Here is a 22,292-nt window from a genome sequence, read left to right on the forward strand (position 1 = left end):
TCTGCAGCACCTCACCCTACTAGACCAGTCTGCAGCACCCGGCCTCACCCTACTAGAACAGTCTGCAGCACCTCACCCTACTAGACCAGTCTGCAGCACCCGGCATCACCCTACTAGAACAGTCTGCAGCACCTCACCCTACTAGACCAGTCTGCAGCACATCACCCTACTAGAACAGTCTGCAGCCTCACCCTACTAGAACAGTCTACAGCACCCGGTCTCACCCTACTAGACCAGTCTGCAGCACCCGGCCTCACCCTACTAGACCAGTCTGCAGCACCCGGCCTCACCCTACTAGAACAGTCTGCAGCACCTGGCCTCACCCTACTAGAACAGTCTGCAGCACCCGGCCTCACCCTACTAGAACAGTCTGCAGCACCCGGCCTCACCCTACTAGAATAGTCTGCAGCACCTCACCCTACTAGACCAGTCTGCAGCACCAGGCCTCACCCTACTAGAACAGTCTGCAGCACCTGGCCTCACCCTACTAGAACAGTCTGCAGCACCCGGCCTCACCCTACTAGACCAGTCTGCAGCACCCGGCCTCACCCTACTAGACCAGTCTGCAGCACCAGGCCTCACCCTACTAGAACAGTCTGCAGCACCTGGCCTCACCCTACTAGAACAGTCTGCAGCACCCGGCCTCACCCTACTAGAACAGTCTGCAGCACCCGGCCTCACCCTACTAGAACAGTCTGCTGCACCCGGCCTCACCCTACTAGAACAGTCTGCAGCACCTGGCCTCACCCTACTAGAACAGTCTGCAGCACCCGGCCTCACCCTACTAGACCAGTCTGCAGCACCCGGCCTCACCCTACTAGAACAGTCTGCAGCACCCGGCCTCACCCTACTAGAACAGTCTGCAGCACCCGGCCTCACCCTACTAGACCAGTCTGCAGCACCCGGCCTCACCCTACTAGAACAGTCTGTAGCACCCGGCCTCACCCTACTAGAATCTGAAGTCAAATGTCTACTGTTTGCTGATGATCTGCTGCTTCTGTCACCAACCAAGGAGGGCCTACAGCAGCACCTAGATCTTCTGCACAGATTCTGTCAGACCTGGGCCCTGACAGTAAATCTCACTAAGACCAAAATAATGGTGTTCCAAAAAGGTCCAGCTGCCAGGACCACAAATACAAATTCCATCTAGACACCGTTGCCCTGGAGCACACAAACAACTATACATATCTTGGCCTAAACATCAGTGCCACAGTTAACTTCCTCAAATTTGTGAACGATTTGAGAGACAAGGCAAATAAAAAAAAATAATTTGACGTACCAATTAGGATCTGGCTAAAAATACTTGAATCAGTCATAGAGCCCATTGCCCTTTATGGTTGTGAGGTCTGGGGTCCGCTCAACAACCAAGAATTCACAAAATGGGACAAACACCAAATTGAGACTCTGCATGCAGAATTCTACAAAAATATCCTCCGTGTACAACGTAGAACACCAAATAATGCATGCAGAGCAGAATTAGGCCGATACCCACTAATTATCAAAATCCAGAAAAGAGACGTTAAATTCTACAACCACCTAAAAGGAAGCGATTCCCAAACCTTCCATAACAAAGCCATCACCTACAGAGAGATGAACCTGGAGAAGAGTCCCCTAAGCAAGCTGGTCCTGGGGCTCTGTTCACAAACACACCCCACAGAGCCCCAGGACAGCAACACAATTAGACCCAACCAAATCATGAGAAAACAAAAAGATAATTACTTGACACATTGGAAAGAATTAACAAAAAAACTGACCAAACTAGAATGCTATTTGGCCCTAAACAGAGAGTGACTGACCCAAACTTAAGGAAAGCTTTAACTATGTACAGACTCAGTGAGCATAGCCTTGCTATTGAGAAAGGCCGCCGTAGGCAGACATGGCTCTCAAGAGAAGACAGGCTATGTGCACATTGCCCACAAAATGAGGTGGAAACTGAGCTGCACTTCCTAACCTCCTGCCCAATGTATGACCATATTAGAGACACATATTTCCCTCAGATTACACAGACCCACAAAGTATTTGAAAACAAACCCAATTTTGATAAACTCCCATATCTACTGGGAGAAATACCACAGTGTCCATCACAGGAGCAAGATGTGTGACCTGTTGCCACAAGAAAAGGGCAACCAGTGAAGAACAAACACCATTGTAAATACAACCCATATTTAGCATATTTTTATTGAGACAGATCATACAAGACATAGGTTTTTATTTTGTCACACATCGAGAGACATGATTTACAGGTCTTTATTCACATTTACTGGTTACATACTAAATATGAGTACAATATATCAATAATAATAACTCCTGTTTGAAATAAACCATTACAAACAGCTTTTAACAAACATACAAAGCAAAAAGAATCAAGAACATACTTAAAAAGCCACTGAGTAATAACTGACAAACAGAAGGTTTAACTGACTATATAACTGACTATATAACTGACTATATAACTGACAGAACAGAAGGTTTAACTGACTATATAACTGACAGAACAGAAGGTTTAACTGACTATATAACTGACTATATAACTGACTATATAACTGACTATATAACTGACGAACAGAAGGTTTAACTGACTATATAACTGACTATATAACTGACTATATAACTGACTATATAACTGACTATATAACTGACTATATAACTGACGAACAGAAGGTTTAACTGACTATATAACTGACTATATAAGTGACTATACAACTGACTATATAACTGACAGAACAGAATGTTTAACTGACTATATAACTGACTATATAACTGACTATATAACTGACTATATAACTGACTATATAACTGACAGAACAGGTTTAACTGACTATATAACTGACTATATAACTGACTATATAACTGACTATATAACTGACTATATAACTGACTATATAACTGACTATATAACTGACAGAACAGAAGGTTTAACTGACTATATAACTGACTATATAACTGACTATATAACTGACTATATAACTGACTATATAACTGACAGAACAGAAGGTTTAACTGACTATATAACTGACTATATAACTGACTATATAACTGACTATATAACTGACTATATAACTGATAGAACAGAAGGTTTAACTGACTATATAACTGACTATATAACTGGCAAACAGAAGGATTAACTGACTATATAACTGACTATATAACTGACAAACAGAAGGTTTAACTGACTATATAACTGACTATATAACTGACTATATAACTGACTATATAACTGACAGAACAGAAGGTTTAACTGACTATATAACTGTCAGAACAGAATGTTTAACTGACTATATAACTGACTATATAACTGACTATATAACTGACTATATAACTGACAAACAGAAGGTTTAACTGACTATATAACTGACTATATAACTGACTATATAACTGACTATATAACTGACTATATAACTGACTATATAACTGACTATATAACTGACAGAACAGAAGGTTTAACTGACTATATAACTGACTATATAACTGACTATATAACTGACTATATAACTGACTATATAACTGACAGAACAGAAGGTTTAACTGACTATATAACTGACTATATAACTGACTATATAACTGACTATATAACTGACTATATAACTGATAGAACAGAAGGTTTAACTGACTATATAACTGACTATATAACTGGCAAACAGAAGGATTAACTGACTATATAACTGACTATATAACTGACAAACAGAAGGTTTAACTGACTATATAACTGACTATATAACTGACTATATAACTGACTATACAACTGACAGAACAGAAGGTTTAACTGACTATATAACTGTCAGAACAGAATGTTTAACTGACTATATAACTGACTATATAACTGACTATATAACTGACTATATAACTGACTATATAACTGGCAAACAGAAGGATTAACTGACTATATAACTGACTATATAACTGACAAACAGAAGGTTTAACTGACTATATAACTGACTATATAACAGACAAACAGAAGGTTTAACTGACTATATAACTGACTATATAACTGACAAACAGAAGGTTTAACTGACTATATAACTGACAGAACAGAATGTTTAACTGACTATATAACTGACAGAACAGAATGTTTAACTGACTATATAACTGACTATATAACTGACTATATAACTGGCAAACAGAAGGATTAACTGACTATATAACTGACTATATAACTGACAAACAGAAGGTTTAACTGACTATATAACTGACTATATAACTGACAAACAGAAGGTTTAACTGACTATATAACTGACAGAACGGAAGGTTTAACTGACTATATAACTGACAGAACAGAAGGTTTAACTGAATATATAACTGACAGAACAGAAGGTTTAACTGACTATATAACTGACTATATAACTGACTATATAACTGGCAAACAGAAGGATTAACTGACTATATAACTGACTATATAACTGACAAACAGAAGGTTTAACTGACTATATAACTGACTATATAACGGACTATATAACAAACAGAACAGAATGTTTAACTGACTATATAACTGACAAACAGAAGGTATAACTGACTATATAACTGACAGAACAGAAGGTTTAACTGACTATATAACTGACAGAACAGAAGGTTTAACTGACTATATAACTGACTATATAACTGACAAACAGAAGGTATAACTGACTATATAACTGACAGAACAGAATGTATAACTGACTATATAACTGACACAACAGAAGGTTTAACTGACTATATAACTGACAGAACAGAAGGTTTAACTGACTATATAACTGACAAACAGAAGGTTTAACTGACTATATAACTGACTATATAACTGACAAACAGAAGGTTTAACTGACTATATAACTGACTATATAACTGACAAACAGAAGGTTTAACTGACTATATAACTGACAGAACAGAAGGTATAACTGACTATATAACTGACAGAACAGAAGGTTTAACTGACTATATAACTGACTATATAACTGACTATATAACTGACTATATAACTGACAAACAGAAGGTATAACTGACTATATAACTGACAGAACAGAATGTTTAACTGACTATATAACTGACAGAACAGAATGTTTAACTGACTATATAACTGACTATATAACTGACTATATAACTGGCAAACAGAAGGATTAACTGACTATATAACTGACTATATAACTGACAAACAGAAGGTTTAACTGACTATATAACTGACTATATAACTGACAAACAGAAGGTTTAACTGACTATATAACTGACAGAACAGAAGGTTTAACTGACTATATAACTGACAGAACAGAAGGTTTAACTGACTATATAACTGACAGAACAGAAGGTTTAACTGACTATATAACTGACTATATAACTGACTATATAACTGGCAAACAGAAGGATTAACTGACTATATAACTGACTATATAACTGACAAACAGAAGGTTTAACTGACTATATAACTGACTATATAACGGACTATATAACAAACAGAACAGAATGTTTAACTGACTATATAACTGACAAACAGAAGGTATAACTGACTATATAACTGACAGAACAGAAGGTTTAACTGACTATATAACTGACAGAACAGAAGGTTTAACTGACTATATAACTGACTATATAACTGACAAACAGAAGGTATAACTGACTATATAACTGACAGAACAGAATGTATAACTGACTATATAACTGACACAACAGAAGGTTTAACTGACTATATAACTGACAGAACAGAAGGTTTAACTGACTATATAACTGACAAACAGAAGGTTTAACTGACTATATAACTAACAAACAGAAGGTTTAACTGACTATATAACTGACTATATAACTGACAGAACAGAATGTTTAACTGACTATATAACTGACAGAACAGAAGGTTTAACTGACTATATAACTGACTATATAACTGACAAACAGAAGGTTTAACTGACTATATAACTGACTATATAACTGACTATATAACTGACTATATAACTGACAGAACAGAATGTTTAACTTACTATATAACTGACTATATAAACTGACTATATAACTGACTATATAACTGATAGAACAGAAGGTTTAACTGACTATATAACTGACTATATAACTGACTATATAACTGACTATATAAACTGACTATATAAACTGACAGAACAGAACGTTTAACTGACTATATAACTGACTATATAACTGACTATATAACTGACTATATAACTGACTATATAACTGACAGAACAGAAGGTTTAACTGACTATATAACTGACTATATAACTGACTATATAACTGACTATATAACTGACTATATAACTGATAGAACAGAAGGTTTAACTGACTATATAACTGACTATATAACTGACTATATAACTGACTATATAACTGACTATATAACTGATAGAACAGAAGGTTTAACTGACTATATAACTGACTATATAACTGACTATATAACTGACTATATAACTGACTATATAACTGACAGAACAGAAGGTTTAACTGACTATATAACTGACTATATAACTGACTATATAACTGACTATATAACTGACTATATAACAGACAGAACAGAATGTTTAACTGACTATATAACTGACTATATAACTGACTATATAACTGACTATATAACTGACAGAACAGAAGGTTTAACTGACTATATAACTGACTATATAACTGACTATATAACTGACTATATAACTGACAGAACAGAATGTTTAACTGACTATATAACTGACAGAACAGAAGGTTTAACTGACTATATAACTGACTATATAACTGACTATATAACTGACAGAACAGAAGGTTTAACTGACTATATAACTGACTATATAACTGACAGAACAGAAGGTTTAACTGACTATATAACTGACTATACAACTGACAGAACAGAAGGTTTAACTGACTATATAACTGACAGAACAGAAGGTTTAACTGACTATATAACTGACAGAACAGAAGGTTTAACTGACTATATAACTGACTATATAACTGACTATATAACTGACAGAACAGAATGTTTAACTGACTATATAACTGACAGAACAGAAGGTTTAACTGACTATATAACTGACTATATAACTGACTATATAACTGACAGAACAGAAGGTTTAACTGACTATATAACTGACTATATAACTGACAGAACAGAAGGTATAACTGACTATATAACTGACAGAACAGAAGGTTTAACTGACTATATAACAGACTATATAACTGACTATATAACTGACAGAACAGAAGGTTTAACTGACTATATAACTGACTATATAACTGACTACATAACTGACAGAACAGAAGGTTTAACTGACTATATAACTGACAGAACAGAAGGTATAACTGACTATATAACTGACTATATAACTGACTATTTAACTGACTATATAACTGACTATATAACTGACAGAACAGAAGGTTTAACTGACTATATAACTGACTATATAACTGACAGAACAGAAGGTTTAACTGACTATATAACTGACTATATAACTGACTATATAACTGACTATTTAACTGACTATATAACTGACTATATAACTGACAGAACAGAAGGTTTAACTGACTATATAACTGATAGAACAGAAGGTTTAACTGACTATATAACTGACTATATAACTGACAAACAGAAGGTATAACTGACTATATAACTGACAGAACAGAAGGTTTAACTGACTATATAGCTGACTATATAACTGACTATATAACTGACTATATAACTGACAGAACAGAAGGTTTAACTGACTATATAACTGACAAACAGAAGGTTTAACTGACTATATAACTGACAAACAGAAGGTTTAACTGACTATATAACTGACTATTTAACTGACAGAACAGAAGGTTTAACTGACTATATAGCTGACTATATAACTGACTATATAGCTGACTATATAACTGACAGAACAGAAGGTTTAACTGACTATATAACTGACAAACAGAAGGTTTAACTGACTATATAACTGACAAACAGAAGGTTTAACTGACTATATAACTGACAAACAGAAGGTTTAACTGACTATATAACTGACTATATAACTGATAGAACAGAAGGTTTAACTGACTATATAACTGACTATATAACTGGCAAACAGAAGGATTAACTGACTATATAACTGATAGAACAGAAGGTTTAACTGACTATATAACTGACTATATAACTGACAAACAGAAGGTTTAACTGACTATATCACTGACAGAACAGAATGTTTAACTGACTATATAGCTGACTATATAACTGACAGAACAGAAGGTTTAACTGACTATATAACTGACAAACAGAAGGTATAACTGACTATATAACTGATAGAACAGAAGGTTTAACTGACTATATAACTGACTATATAACTGACAAACAGAAGGTTTAACTGACTATATCACTGACAGAACAGAATGTTTAACTGACTATATAACTGACAAACAGAAGGTTTAACTGACTATATAACTGACAAACAGAAGGTTTAACTGACTATATAACTGACTATATAACTGACAGAACAGAATGTTTAACTGACTATATAACTGACTATATAACTGACAGAACAGAAGGTTCTATATAACTATATGACTATATAACTGACTATATAACTGACTATATAACTGACAGAACAGAAGGTTTAACTGACTATATAACTGACTATATAACTGACAGAACAGAAGGTTTAACTGACTATATAACTGACAAACAGAAGGTTTAACTGACTATATAACTTACTATATAACTGACAAACAGAAAGTTTAACTGACTATATAACTGACTATATAACTGACAGAACAGAAGGTTTAACTGACTATATAACTGACAAACAGAAGGTTTAACTGACTATATAACTGACTATATAACTGACAGAACAGAAAGTTTAACTGACTATATAACTGACAGAACAGACTTGGTTAGAAGTTACTTATTGGTATAGAACAGAAATAGGGATTCCTATATGTTATGGAATCCAGGTGTGTTTGTGTTTGTTTCAATAAGGGTGTGTGTGTGTGTGTGTGTGTGTGTGTGTGTGTGTGTGTGTGTGTGTGTGTGTGTGTGTGTGTGTGTGTGTGTGTGTGTGTGTGTGTTTCAGTAATTGTGTGTATGTTTGTGTGTTCGCTTCGTCTCAAGTCCAAACCTCTCAGGTGAGCTCCTTGGCGGAGGTGGACCCTCGGGGGTTGCCGTGGTAACTAGCGTGTGTCAGGAGTGTATGTCGGGTCCCGTGACGATTCACCCCGTTGTTTGCGATGCTACCATGATGACCTCCCTGACTCCTCCTCCTGGCAGAGAAGAAGATGAAGAAATGCATTATGGTCTGTTTTTGAAGAAACTTAAAACATGATGCAGAACCTACACACAAACACACACGCGCACACAAACACACAAACACGCGCACACACACACACTCTCTCTGCTACGGTACCTGTCGCTGCGGTCGTTGTGTGGGTCTGCGGAGCAGGACTCGAAGCGGCTCAGGGTGTAGATGCTGCTCTGTCTGTTGGCATGGAAACGGGCGCTGTGTAGTTCCATCTGGTCGTATTCAGACAGACGGACGAACGGACAGCAGCGCATTGCACGCTTAAACCCTACACGGAACCTGTTATTGAGACAGCAGTAGAGGATAGGATTGTACATGGTGTGTGTTCCTAGCTCCTACCTGTTATTGAGACAGCAGTAGAGGATAGGATTGTACATGGTGTGTGTTCCTAGCTCCTACCTGTTATTGAGACAGCAGTAGAGGATAGGATTGTACATGGTGTGTGTTCCTAGCTCCTACCTGTTATTGAGACAGCAGTAGAGGATAGGATTGTACATGGTGTGTGTTCCTAGCTCCTACCTGTTATTGAGACAGCAGTAGAGGATAGGATTGTACATGGTGTGTGTTCCTAGCTCCTACCTGTTATTGAGACAGCAGTAGAGGATAGGATTGTACATGGTGTGTGTTCCTAGCTCCTACCTGTTATTGAGACAGCAGTAGAGGATAGGATTGTACATGGTTTGTGTTCCTAGCTCCTACCTGTTATTGAGACAGCAGTAGAGGATAGGATTGTACATGGTGTGTGTTCCTAGCTCCTACCTGTTATTGAGACAGCAGTAGAGGATAGGATTGTACATGGTGTGTGTTCCTAGCTCCTACCTGTTATTGAGACAGCAGTAGAGGATAGGATTGTACATGGTGTGTGTTCCTAGCTCCTACCTGTTATTGAGACAGCAGTAGAGGATAGGATTGTGCATGGTGTGTGTTCCTAGCTCCTAACTGTTATTGAGACAGCAGTAGAGGATAGGATTGTGCATGGTGTGTGTTCCTAGCTCCTACCTGTTATTGAGACAGCAGTAGAGGATAGGATTGTGCATGGTGTGTGTTCCTAGCTCCTACCTGTTATTGAGACAGCAGTAGAGGATAGGATTGTACATGGTGTGTGTTCCTAGCTCCTACCTGTTATTGAGACAGCAGTAGAGGATAGGATTGTACATGGTGTGTGTTCCTAGCTCCTACCTGTTATTGAGACAGCAGTAGAGGATAGGATTGTACATGGTGTGTGTTCCTAGCTCCTACCTGTTATTGAGACAGCAGTAGAGGATAGGATTGTACATGGTGTGTGTTCCTAGCTCCTACCTGTTATTGAGACAGCAGTAGAGGATAGGATTGTACATGGTGTGTGTTCCTAGCTCCTACCTGTTATTGAGACAGCAGTAGAGGATAGGATTGTACATGGTGTGTGTTCCTAGCTCCTACCTGTTATTGAAACAGCAGTAGAGGATAGGATTGTACATGGTGTGTGTTCCTAGCTCCTACCTGTTATTGAGACAGCAGTAGAGGATAGGATTGTACATGGTGTGTGTTCCTAGCTCCTACCTGTTATTGAGACAGCAGTAGAGGATAGGATTGTACATGGTGTGTGTTCCTAGCTCCTACCTGTTATTGAGACAGCAGTAGAGGATAGGATTGTACATGGTGTGTGTTCCTAGCTCCTACCTGTTATTGAGACAGCAGTAGAGGATAGGATTGTACATGGTGTGTGTTCCTAGCTCCTACCTGTTATTGAGACAGCAGTAGAGGATAGGATTGTACATGGTGTGTGTTCCTAGCTCCTACCTGTTATTGAGACAGCAGTAGAGGATAGGATTGTACATGGTGTGTGTTCCTAGCTCCTAACTGTTATTGAGACAGCAGTAGAGGATAGGATTGTGCATGGTGTGTGTTCCTAGCTCCTACCTGTTATTGAGACAGCAGTAGAGGATAGGATTGTGCATGGTGTGTGTTCCTAGCTCCTACCTGTTATTGAGACAGCAGTAGAGGATAGGATTGTACATGGTGTGTGTTCCTAGCTCCTACCTGTTATTGAGACAGCAGTAGAGGATAGGATTGTACATGGTGTGTGTTCCTAGCTCCTACCTGTTATTGAGACAGCAGTAGAGGATAGGATTGTACATGGTGTGTGTTCCTAGCTCCTACCTGTTATTGAGACAGCAGTAGAGGATAGGATTGTACATGGTGTGTGTTCCTAGCTCCTACCTGTTATTGAGACAGCAGTAGAGGATAGGATTGTACATGGTGTGTGTTCCTAGCTCCTACCTGTTATTGAGACAGCAGTAGAGGATAGGATTGTACATGGTGTGTGTTCCTAGCTCCTACCTGTTATTGAGACAGCAGTAGAGGATAGGATTGTACATGGTGTGTGTTCCTAGCTCCTAACTGTTATTGAGACAGCAGTAGAGGATAGGATTGTACATGGTGTGTGTTCCTAGCTCCTACCTGTTATTGAGACAGCAGTAGAGGATAGGATTGTGCATGGTGTGTGTTCCTAGCTCCTACCTGTTATTGAGACAGCAGTAGAGGATAGGATTGTACATTGTGTGTGTTCCTAGCTCCTACCTGTTATTGAGACAGCAGTAGAGGATAGGATTGTACATGGTGTGTGTTCCTAGCTCCTACCTGTTATTGAGACAGCAGTAGAGGATAGGATTGTACATGGTGTGTGTTCCTAGCTCCTACCTGTTATTGAGACAGCAGTAGAGGATAGGATTGTGCATGGTGTGTGTTCCTAGCTCCTACCTGTTATTGAGACAGCAGTAGATGATAGGATTGTACATGGTGGAGCTCATAGCCAGCCACAACACTGACAGATACACCTGTTGGATGAGAATAATGTATAATTAATGTTAAATATTAGTAATGACTGTATAGATCATCAGTGGTTGAATTGGGCCGGAACACAACGGGACTGACTACCGGCACCTCCAATGTTCTATTAAATCACATGTAATTTGTCACATGCTTGGTAAACAGCAGGTGAGAGTAACAGTTAAATACTTAGTTCCCAACAACGCAGAGAGAGACAACAGGTGTAGACTAACATTTAAATACTTAGTTACGGGCCTTTCCCAACGACGCAGAGAGAGACAACAGGTGTAGACTAACAGTTAAATGCTTAGTTACGGGCCCTTCCCAACAACGCAGAGAGAGACAACAGGTGTAGACTAACAGTTAAATGCTTAGTTACGGGCCCATCACAGTCGTGTCGTCAGCAAACTTAATGATGGTGTTTGAGTGAGTGAACAGGGAGTACAGGAGGGGACTAAGCATGCACCCCTGAGGGCCCCCCGTGTTGACGGTCCGTGTTGAGGTGCTGCCCACCAGGAAGTCCAGGATCCAGTTGCAAAGGGAGCTGTTTATTTCCAGGGTCCTTAGCTTATTGATGAGCTTTTTGAGCACTATGGTGTTGAACGCTGAGCTGTAGTCAATGAACAGCATTCTCACGTAGGTGTTCCTTTTGTCCAGGTGGGAAAGGGCAGTGTTGAGTGCAGTAGAGATTGCATCATCTGTTGATCTGTTTGGGCGGTATGCAAATTGGAGTGGGTCTAGTGTTTCTGGGATAATGGTGTTGATGTGAGCCATGACCAGCCTTTCAAATTATTTTGTGGATTCTGATTTGAGTGCTACGGGGCGATAGTCATTTATTGGTATTCATTTAGGCAGGTTACCTTGGCGTTCTTGGACACAGGGACTATGGTGGGCTGCTTGAAACATGTAGATATTACAGACTGGGTCAGGGAGAGGTTGAAAATGTCAGGGAAGACACTTGCCAGCTGGTCAGCGCATGCTCTGGGTATTTGTCCTGGTAATCCGTTCTGCAGCATTGTAAATGTTAACCTGTATAAAGGTCTTACTCACATCGGAACTCCTGGTCCGGATTAGTGTCCCGGTCCTTGAAAGTGGAAGCTTTAGCCTTTAGCTTAGTGCAGATGTTGCCTGTAATCCATGGCTTCTGGTTGGGATATGTACGTACGATCACTGTGGGGACAACGTCGTCGACACATGTATTCAAGAAGTTGGTGACTGATGTGGTAAATTCCTCAAAGCCATCTGTGCTATCGAAAAAGTCCTGTAGCTTAGCATCCGCTTCAACAGACCACTTCCGTATTGAGCGGGTCATTGGTACTTCCTGTTCTCTTGTAAGCAGCAATCATGAGGATAGAGTTATGGTCAGATTTGCCAAATGGAGGGCAAGGGAGAGCTTTGTACGTATTTTCTGTGTGTGGAGTAAAGGTGATCCAGAGCTTTTCCACCTCTAGTTGCACAGGTGACACACTGGTTGAAATTAGGTCAAAAGGATTTCAGTTTCCCTGCATTAAAGTCACCGGCCACTAGGAGTGCCGCCTCTGGATGAGCACTTTCTTGTTTGCTTATGGCGGAACAGCTCTTTAAGAGCGGAACAGCTCTTTTGGCGGTACAGCTCTTTAAGTCTGGTCTTAGTCCCAGCATCGGTTTGTGGTGGTAAATAGACAGCTAAGAAAAATGTATGTAAAAACTCTCTTGGTAGATTGTGTGGTCTACAGCTTATCATGAGGTACTCTACCTCAGGTGGGAAAAACCTCGAGACTTCTTTAATATTAGATTTCGAGCACCAGCTGTTATTGATAAAGAGACACACCCCTAGTCTTACCTGAGGCTGCCGTCTGGTCTGGACGATGCATGGAGAAATCTTGAGATATACACTGAGTATACAAAACATTAAGAACACCTGCTCTTTCCATAACATAGATTGACCAGGTGATTCCAGGTGAAAACTTTGATCCCGTATTGATGTCACATCCTGTTACATCCGATTCAATCAGTGTAGATGAAGAAGAGGAGACATGTTAAAGAAGGATTAATATGTGCCGGTACAGACAGACAGACTGACCTGTTGTATAGACTTGACTCTGTTCAGTTGTCTGTTGAGTCCTGTTATCATGAAGTAGAGGTGGTAGGGGAGCCAGCAGACTGCAAACGTTACCACCACAATCATCATCATCTTCACCACCTAGACAACAGGACAATTAATAAAGACAATGTGTGTGTCCGCGTGTGTCCGTGTGTATGCCGTGTCTCCGTCCGCGTGTGTCCGTGTGTATGCCGTGTCTCCGTCCGCGTGTGTCCGTGTGTATGCCGTGTCTCCGTCCGCGTGTGTCCGTGTGTATGCCGTGTCTCCGTCCGCGCGTGTCCGTGTGTATGCCGTGTCTCCGTCCGCGTGTGTCCGTGTGTATGCCGTGTCTCCGTCCGCGTGTGTCCGTGTGTATGCCGTGTCTCCGTCCGCGTGTGTCCGTGTGTATGCCGTGTCTCCATCCGTGTGTATGCCGTGTCTCCGTCCGTGTGTGTCCGTGTGTATGCCGTGTCTCCGTCCGTGTGTGTCCGTGTGTATGCCGTGTCTCCGTCCGCGTGTGTCCGTGTGTATGCCGTGTCTCCGTCCGCGTGTGTCCGTGTGTATGCCGTGTCTCCGTCCGCGTGTGTCCGTGTGTGTCCGTGTGTATGCCGTGTCTCCGTCCATGTGTGTCCGTGTGTATGCCGTGTCTCCGTCCGTGTGTGTCCGTGTGTATGTCGTGTCTCCGTCCGTGTGTGTCCGTGTGCATGTCGTGTCTCCGTCCGTGTGTATCCGTGTGTATGCCGTGTCTCCGTCCGTGTGTGTCCGTGTGTATGTCGTGTCTCCGTCCGTGTGTGTCCGTGTGTTTGACGTGTCTCCGTCCGTGTGTCCGTGTGTATGCCGTGTCTCCGTCCGTGTGTGTCCGTGTGTATGCCGTGTCTCCGTCCGTGTGTGTCCGTGTGTATGCCGTGTCTCCGTCCGTGTGTATGCCGTGTTTCCGTCCGCGTGTGTCCGTGTGTATGCCGTATCTCCGTCCATGTGTGTCCGTGTGTATGCCGTATCTCCGTCCATGTGTGTCCGTGTGTATGCCGTATCTCCGTCCATGTGTGTCCGTGTGTATGCCGTGTCTCCATCCCTGTGTGTCCGTGTGTATGCCGTGTCTCCGTCCGTGTGTATCCGTGTGTATGTCATGTCTCCATCCGTGTGTGTCCGTGTGTATGCCGTGTCTCCGTCCGTGTGTATGTCGTGTCTCCGTCCGTGTGTATGCCGTGTCTCCGTCCGTGTGTATGCCGTGTCTCCGTCCGCGTGTGTCCGTGTGTGTCCGTGTGTATGTCGTGTCTCCATACGTGTGTGTCCGTGTGTATGCCGTGTCTCCGTCCGTGTGTATCCGTGTGTATGTCATGTCTCCATCCGTGTGTGTCCGTGTGTATGCCGTGTCTCCGTCCGTGTGTATGTCGTGTCTCCATCCGTGTGTGTCCGTGTGTATGCCGTGTCTCCGTCCGTGTGTATGCCGTGTCTCCGTCCGTGTGTATGCCGTGTCTCCATCCGTGTGTGTCCGTGTGTATGCCGTGTCTCCATCCCTGTGTGTCCGTGTGTATGCCTTGTCTCCGTCCGCGTGTGTCCGTGTGTATGTCGTGTCTCCATACGTGTGTGTCTGTGTGTATGTCGTGTCTCCGTCCGTGTGTATGCCGTGTCTCCGTCCGTGTGTATCCGTGTGTATGTCATGTCTCCATCCGTGTGTGTCCGTGTGTATGCCGTGTCTCCGTCCGTGTGTATGCCGTGTCTCCATCCGTGTGTGTCCGTGTGTATGTCGTGTCTCCGTCCGTGTGTATGCCGTGTCTCCGTCCGTGTGTATGCCGTGTCTCCGTCCGTGTGTATGTCGTGTCTCCATCCGTGTGTATGCCGTGTCTCCGTCCGTGTGTATGCCGTGTCTCCGTCCGTGTGTATGCCGTGTCTCCGTCCGTGTGTATGCCGTGTGTATGCCGTGTCTCCATCCGTGTGTATGCCGTGTGTATGCCGTGTGTATGCCGTGTCTCCATCCGTGTGTATGCCGTGTGTATGCCGTGTGTATGCCGTGTCTCCTTCCGTGTGTGTCCGTGTGTATGCCGTGTGTATGCCATGTCTCCGTCCGTGTGTATGCCGTGTGTATGCCGTGTCTCCGTCCGTGTGTATGCCGTGTCTCCTTCCGTGTGTATGCCGTGTGTATGCCGTGTCTCCGTCCGTGTGTATGCCGTGTCTCCGTCCGTGTGTATGCCGTGTGTATGCCGTGTCTCCGTCCGTGTGTATGCCGTGTCTCCGTCCGTGTGTATGCCGTGTGTATGCCGTGTGTATGCCGTGTCTCCTTCCGTGTGTGTCCGTGTGTATGCCGTGTCTCCGTCCGTGTGTGTCCGTGTGTATGCCGTGTCTCCGTCCGCGTGTGTCCGTGTGTATGCCGTGTCTCCATCCGTGTGTATGCCGTGTCTCCGTCCGTGTGTGTCCATGTGTATGTCGTGTCTCCGTCCGTGTGTGTCCGTGTGTATGTCGGGTCTCCGTCCGTGTGTGTCCGTGTGTATGCCGTGTCTCCGTCCGTGTGTGTCCGTGTGTATGTCGTGTCTCCGTCCGTGTGTGTCCGTGTGTATGTCGTGTCTCCGTCCATGTGTGTCCGTGTGTATGCCGTGTCTTCGTCCATGTGTGTCCGTGTGTATGTCGTGTCTCCGTCCGTGTGTGTCCGTGTGTATGCCGTGTCTCCGTCCGTGTGTGTCCGTGTGTATACCGTGTCTCCGTCCGTGTGTGTCCGTGTGTATGCCGTGTCTCCGTTCGTGTGTGTCCGTGTGTATGCCGTGTCTCCGTCCGTGTGTATGCCGTGTTTCCGTCCGCGTGTGTCCGTGTGTATGCCGTATCTCCGTCCATGTGTGTCCGTGTGTATGCCGTGTCTCCATCCCTGTGTGTCCGTGTGTATGCCGTGTCTCCGTCCGTGTGTATCCGTGTGTATGTCATGTCTCCATCCGTGTGTGTCCGTGTGTATGCCGTGTCTCTGTCCGTGTGTATGTCGTGTCTCCGTCCGTGTGTATGCCGTGTCTCCGTCCGTGTGTATGCCGTGTCTCCGTCCGCGTGTGTATGTCGTGTCTCCATACGTGTGTGTCCGTGTGTATGTCGTGTCTCCATACGTGTGTGTCCGTGTGTATGCCGTGTCTCCGTCCGTGTGTATCCGTGTGTATGTCATGTCTCCATCCGTGTGTGTCCGTGTGTATGCCGTGTCTCCGTCCGTGTGTATGTCGTGTCTCCATCCGTGTGTGTCCGTGTGTATGCCGTGTCTCCGTCCGTGTGTATGCCGTGTCTCCGTCCGTGTGTATGCCGTGTCTCCATCCGTGTGTGTCCGTGTGTATGCCGTGTCTTCGTCCGTGTGTGTCCGTGTGTATGTCGTGTCTCCATCCCTGTGTGTCCGTGTGTATGCCGTGTCTCCGTCCGCGTGTGTCCGTGTGTGTCCGTGTGTATTTCGTGTCTCCATACGTGTGTGTCCGTGTGTATGTCGTGTCTCCGTCCGTGTGTATGCCGTGTCTCCGTCCGTGTGTATCCGTGTGTATGTCATGTCTCCATCCGTGTGTGTCCGTGTGTATGCCGTGTCTCCGTCCGTGTGTATGCCGTGTCTCCATCCGTGTGTGTCCGTGTGTATGTCATGTCTCCATCCGTGTGTGTCCGTGTGTATGCCGTGTCTCCGTCCGTGTGTATGCCGTGTCTCCGTCCGTGTGTATGCCGTGTCTCCGTCCGTGTGTATGTCGTGTCTCCGTCCGTGTGTATGCCGTGTCTCCGTCCGTGTGTATGCCGTGTCTCCGTCCGTGTGTATGCCGTGTCTCCGTCCGTGTGTATGCCGTGTCTCCGTCCGTGTGTATGCCGTGTGTATGCCGTGTCTCCGTCCGTGTGTATGCCGTGTGTATGCCGTGTGTATGCCGTGTCTCCGTCCGTGTGTGTCCGTGTGTATGCCGTGTCTCCGTCCGTGTGTGTCCGTGTGTATGCCGTGTCTCCGTCCGTGTGTGTCCGTGTACCTTCCTCTTGGCTTGTATCTGTAGATGGTAGTTATCTTTAGAGTCACCAGGTATCTCTCCTCCCCACAGTGTCCTCCCCACCAGACTGTAGGTACCAGCCATCACCACTAGAGGCAGCACATACACCAACACTGCTACTATTATATGGTACCTGGAGAGAGACAGAGGGAGAGAGAGACAGAGGGAGAGAGAGACAGAGGGAGAGAGAGACAGAGGGAGAGAGAGACAGAGGGAGAGAGAGACAGACGGAGAGAGAGACAGAGGGAGAGAGAGACAGAGAAAGGGAGAGGGAGAGCGAGAGGGAGAGGGAGAGCGAGAGGGAGAGTGAGAGAGAGAGAGAGAGATATGGAAAAGACAGATAAATGAACGAATGAAGGAAGCTATAAGTATATAGACACATGAACGAGTCCTGTGCAGTGAGTTACTAACATGAACGAGTCCTGTGCAGTGAGTTACTAACATGAATGAGTCCTGTGCAGTGAGTTACTAACATGAATGAGTCCTGTGCAGTGAGTTACTAACATGAATGAGTCCTTTGCAGTGAGTTACTAACAGGAATGAGTCCTGTGCAGTGAGTTACTAACAGGAATGAGTCCTGTGCAGTGAGTTACTAACAGGAACGAGTCCTGTGCAGTGAGTTACTAACATGAACGAGTCCTGTGCAGTGAGTTACTAACATGAATGAGTCCTGTGCAGTGAGTTACTAACATGAATGAGTCCTGTGCAGTGAGTTACTAACAGGAATGAGTCCTGTGCAGTGAGTTACTAACAGGAACGAGTCCTGTGCAGTGAGTTACTAACATGAACGAGTCCTGTGCAGTGAGTTACTAACATGAATGAGTCCTGTGCAGTGAGTTACTAACATGAATGAGTCCTGTGCAGTGAGTTACTAACAGGAATGAGTCCTGTGCAGTGAGTTACTAACATGAATGAGTCCTGTGCAGTGAGTTACTAACAGGAATGAGTCCTGTGCAGTGAGTTACTAACATGAATGAGTCCTGTGCAGTGCGAGGCCAGTAGACGTAACACAGTGTCCTCTGCCCAATCTGTCTGGTGGTTGAGTAGTAACACAGCGGGAACGCTAGTACAACCGCCATGCCCCAGATACAGCCTATCACAGACCTGGTTACCGTTGCCGAGAGGCGGGGCTTGAGTGGGTGGATGATGGCCATGTACCTAGGTAAACAGGAGGTGACATAAGGAGAGGTCAGGGGTTAGAGGTCAGAGGTCAACTCTGGGTACAGTTCCTAATACTGCTAGATCAGGTGCTTTGTGTTTATGTTTGGACACCTCTTCTCCAGAAGAGTGCACTAGTTTACACCCCCTCATGCATTTAAAATCATTGGATTGGTACAAGAACAGCTGGAGGGAGTTTCCAATACATTCCTCACACCAGTTCATTCCTTTTGAATTCATTAGAGGGAGTGTACGAATGCAGACTTCAGGAGAAGAGAATCTGAACATAGAATCTGTGAACAAAGTTATCCACAAAACTAAAGCATTACCAGAACTGATTAAACTAATCACACTCGTCAGTCAAGTCTGCCCCCCACTGAGGATCTCCTGAAGCTAAGCAGCGGTTGTCCAGGTCAGTCCCTGGATGGGAGACCAGCCAGATGGAAGTGAAGGGGTGTCTGCCCCCCACTGAGGATCTCCTGAAGCTACAGGGGTTGTCCAGGTCAGTCCCTGGATGGGAGACCAGCCAGATGGAAGTGAAGGGGTGTCTGCCCCCCACTGATGATCTCCTGAAGCTAAGCAGGGGTTGTCCAGGTCAGTCCCTGGATGGGAGACCAGCCAGATGGAAGTGAAGGGGTGTTTGAGGACCAGCAGGACAACTCATCCTTGTCTAGACCCCTATGGCCAAGGGAAACGTTCAAGGTTGAATCAATTATATTTCCCCTTTTACTTGTTCCTGTCCTGCCCCCTTCCATCTCCATCTTTCTACCCCTTCATCTCTCTCTCCATCTCTCTCCCTCTCCATCTCTCTATCCCTTACCCTCTCCATCTCCATCTTTCTACCCCTGCATCTCTCTCTCTCCATCTCCATCTCTCTATCCCTTACCCTCTCCATCTCCATCTCTCTACCCCTTCATCTCTCTCTCTCCATCTCTCTCCCTGTCCATCTCTCTACCCCTTCCCTTCTCCATCTCTCTCCATCTCTCTCACCTTCATCTCTCTCTCTCCATCTCTCTCCCTTCTCCATCTCTCTCTCTCCATCTCCTTAGCCCCCTTCTTCTCTCTCCCTCTATCTCCATCTCTCTACCCCCTTCCCCTCTCCATCTCTCTTGTCTCTTTCCCCTCTCTGTCCTATTTCCATCCTCTTTCTCACTCTCTCTCTTTCTCTCTGCATCCATTCTCTGGATCTTGACCTCTACACAGCTGATCTTCCCTTTAGGACAGACCCCTTTCTGTTGACACGCACACTAGAGTGGCAGACATGATGCCTTGGAGGAATTGTCATCGGCATCCTATTTTCAGACATCAACACCTGCCTAGGGGTCTGGGGTTGATGTCAAGCTCAGTGGTCTTGTCACAGGCCTGATTACATTCTGACATCCTGTAGCGAACTGAACTCCCCTCCATGGGTAAGGACCATCCTGAACTCCCCTCCATGGGTAAGGACCATCCTGAACTCCCCTCCATGGGTAAGGACCATCCTGAACTCCCCTCCATGGGTAAGGACCATCCTGAACTCCCCTCCATGGGTAAGGACCATCCTGAACTCCCCTCCATGGGTAAGGACCATCCTGATGACTCCCCTCCCTGGGTAAGGACCATCCTGAACTCCCCTCCATGGGTAAGGACCATCCTGATGACTCCCCTCCATGGGTAAGGACCATCCTGATGACTCCCCTCCCTGGGTAAGGACCATCCTGAACTCCCCTCCATGGGTAAGGACCATCCTGATGACTCCCCTCCATGGGTAAGGACCATCCTGAACTCCCCTCCATGGGTAAGGACCATCCTGAACTCCCCTCCATGGGTAAGGACCATCCTGAACTCCCCTCCATGGGTAAGGACCATCCTGAACTCCCCTCCATGGGTAAGGACCATCCTGAACTCCCCTCCATGGGTAAGGACCATCCTGAACTCCCCTCCATGGGTAAGGACCATCCTGAACTCCCCTCCATGGGTAAGGACCATCCTGAACTCCCCTCCATGGGTAAGGACCATCCTGAACTCCCCTCCATGGGTAAGGACCATCCTGATGACTCCCCTCCATGGGTAAGGACCATCCTGAACTCCCCTCCATGGGTAAGGACCATCCTGATGACTCCCCTCCATGGGTAAGGACCATCCTGAACTCCCCTCCATGGGTGAGGACCATCCTGATGACTCCCCTCCATGGGTAAGGACCATCCTGAACTCCCCTCCATGGGTAAGGACCATCCTGAACTCCCCTCCATGGGTAAGGACCATCCTGAACTCCCCTCCATGGGTAAGGACCATCCTGAACTCCCCTCCATGGGTAAGGACCATCCTGAACTCCCCTCCATGGGTAAGGACCATCCTGAACTCCCCTCCATGGGTAAGGACCATCCTGATGACTCCAACAACGGAGTGGAGCAGAGACCAGGCTTTGTGGAATCTAGCTCAGACTACATCGATTCGCCCCCAAGGTCAATACTTCAAAAAATATAAAAAATGAAACGCCCACCTATGTACCCCCTCTCCCTCTCCATCTCTCTTACCCCTCTCCATCTCTCTACCCCCTCTCCCTTTCCATATCTCTACCCCCTCTCCCTCTCCATATCTCTACCCCCTCTCCCTCTCCATCTCTCTACCCGCTCTCCCTCTCCCTCTCTCTACCCCCGCTCCCTCTCCATCTCTCTACCCCCTCTCCATCTCTCTCCCTCTCCATCTCTCTACCCCCTCTCCCTCCTCATCTCTCTACCCCCTCTCCCTCTCCATCTCTCTACCCCCTCTCCATCTCTCTTACCCCTCTCCATCTCTCTACCCCCTCTCCCTCTCCATATCTCTACCCCCTCTCCCTCTCCATCTCTCTACCCGCTCTCCATCTCCATCTCTCTACCCCCTCTCCCTCTCCATCTCTCTACCCCCTCCATCTCTCTACCCCCTCTCCATCTCTCCCTCTCCATCTCTCTACCCCCTCTCCCTCTCCATCTCTCTACCCCCTCTCCCTCCTCATCTCTCTACCCCCTCTCCATCTCTCTTACCCCTCTCCATCTCTCTACCCCCTCTCCCTCTCCATATCTCTACCCCCTCTCCCTCTCCATCTCTCTACCCCGCTCTCCCTCTCCC

The 22,292-nt window shown here is 44.7% G+C and overlaps 1 protein-coding gene across 2 annotated transcripts in view; it reads right to left on the reverse strand.

Annotated features, from left to right (window-relative positions):
* Positions 1-8,809: 8,809 nt before the first annotated feature.
* The window catches only part of LOC129864855 (neuromedin-K receptor-like), a 15,219-nt gene continuing 1,736 nt past the window's right edge, over positions 8,810-22,292 (reverse strand). The window contains exons 2-7 of one of the 2 annotated variants that reach the window (XM_055937140.1): positions 19,017-19,205; positions 18,030-18,180; positions 14,071-14,190; positions 11,940-12,016; positions 9,306-9,479; positions 8,810-9,156 (exon numbers count right to left, since the gene is read on the reverse strand). In XM_055937140.1, the coding sequence (XP_055793115.1) occupies positions 9,024-9,156; positions 9,306-9,479; positions 11,940-12,016; positions 14,071-14,190; positions 18,030-18,180; positions 19,017-19,205 (844 nt within the window). In that variant the 3' untranslated portion in view covers positions 8,810-9,023. Of the gene's footprint in view, positions 9,163-9,305; positions 9,480-11,939; positions 12,017-14,070; positions 14,191-18,029; positions 18,181-19,016; positions 19,206-22,292 lie in introns of both variants that reach the window. The other variant, XM_055937139.1, reaches the window with a different exon arrangement.

Source organism: Salvelinus fontinalis, chromosome 11 (genome assembly GCF_029448725.1).
Source record: "Salvelinus fontinalis isolate EN_2023a chromosome 11, ASM2944872v1, whole genome shotgun sequence".
NCBI lineage: Eukaryota > Metazoa > Chordata > Actinopteri > Salmoniformes > Salmonidae > Salvelinus > Salvelinus fontinalis.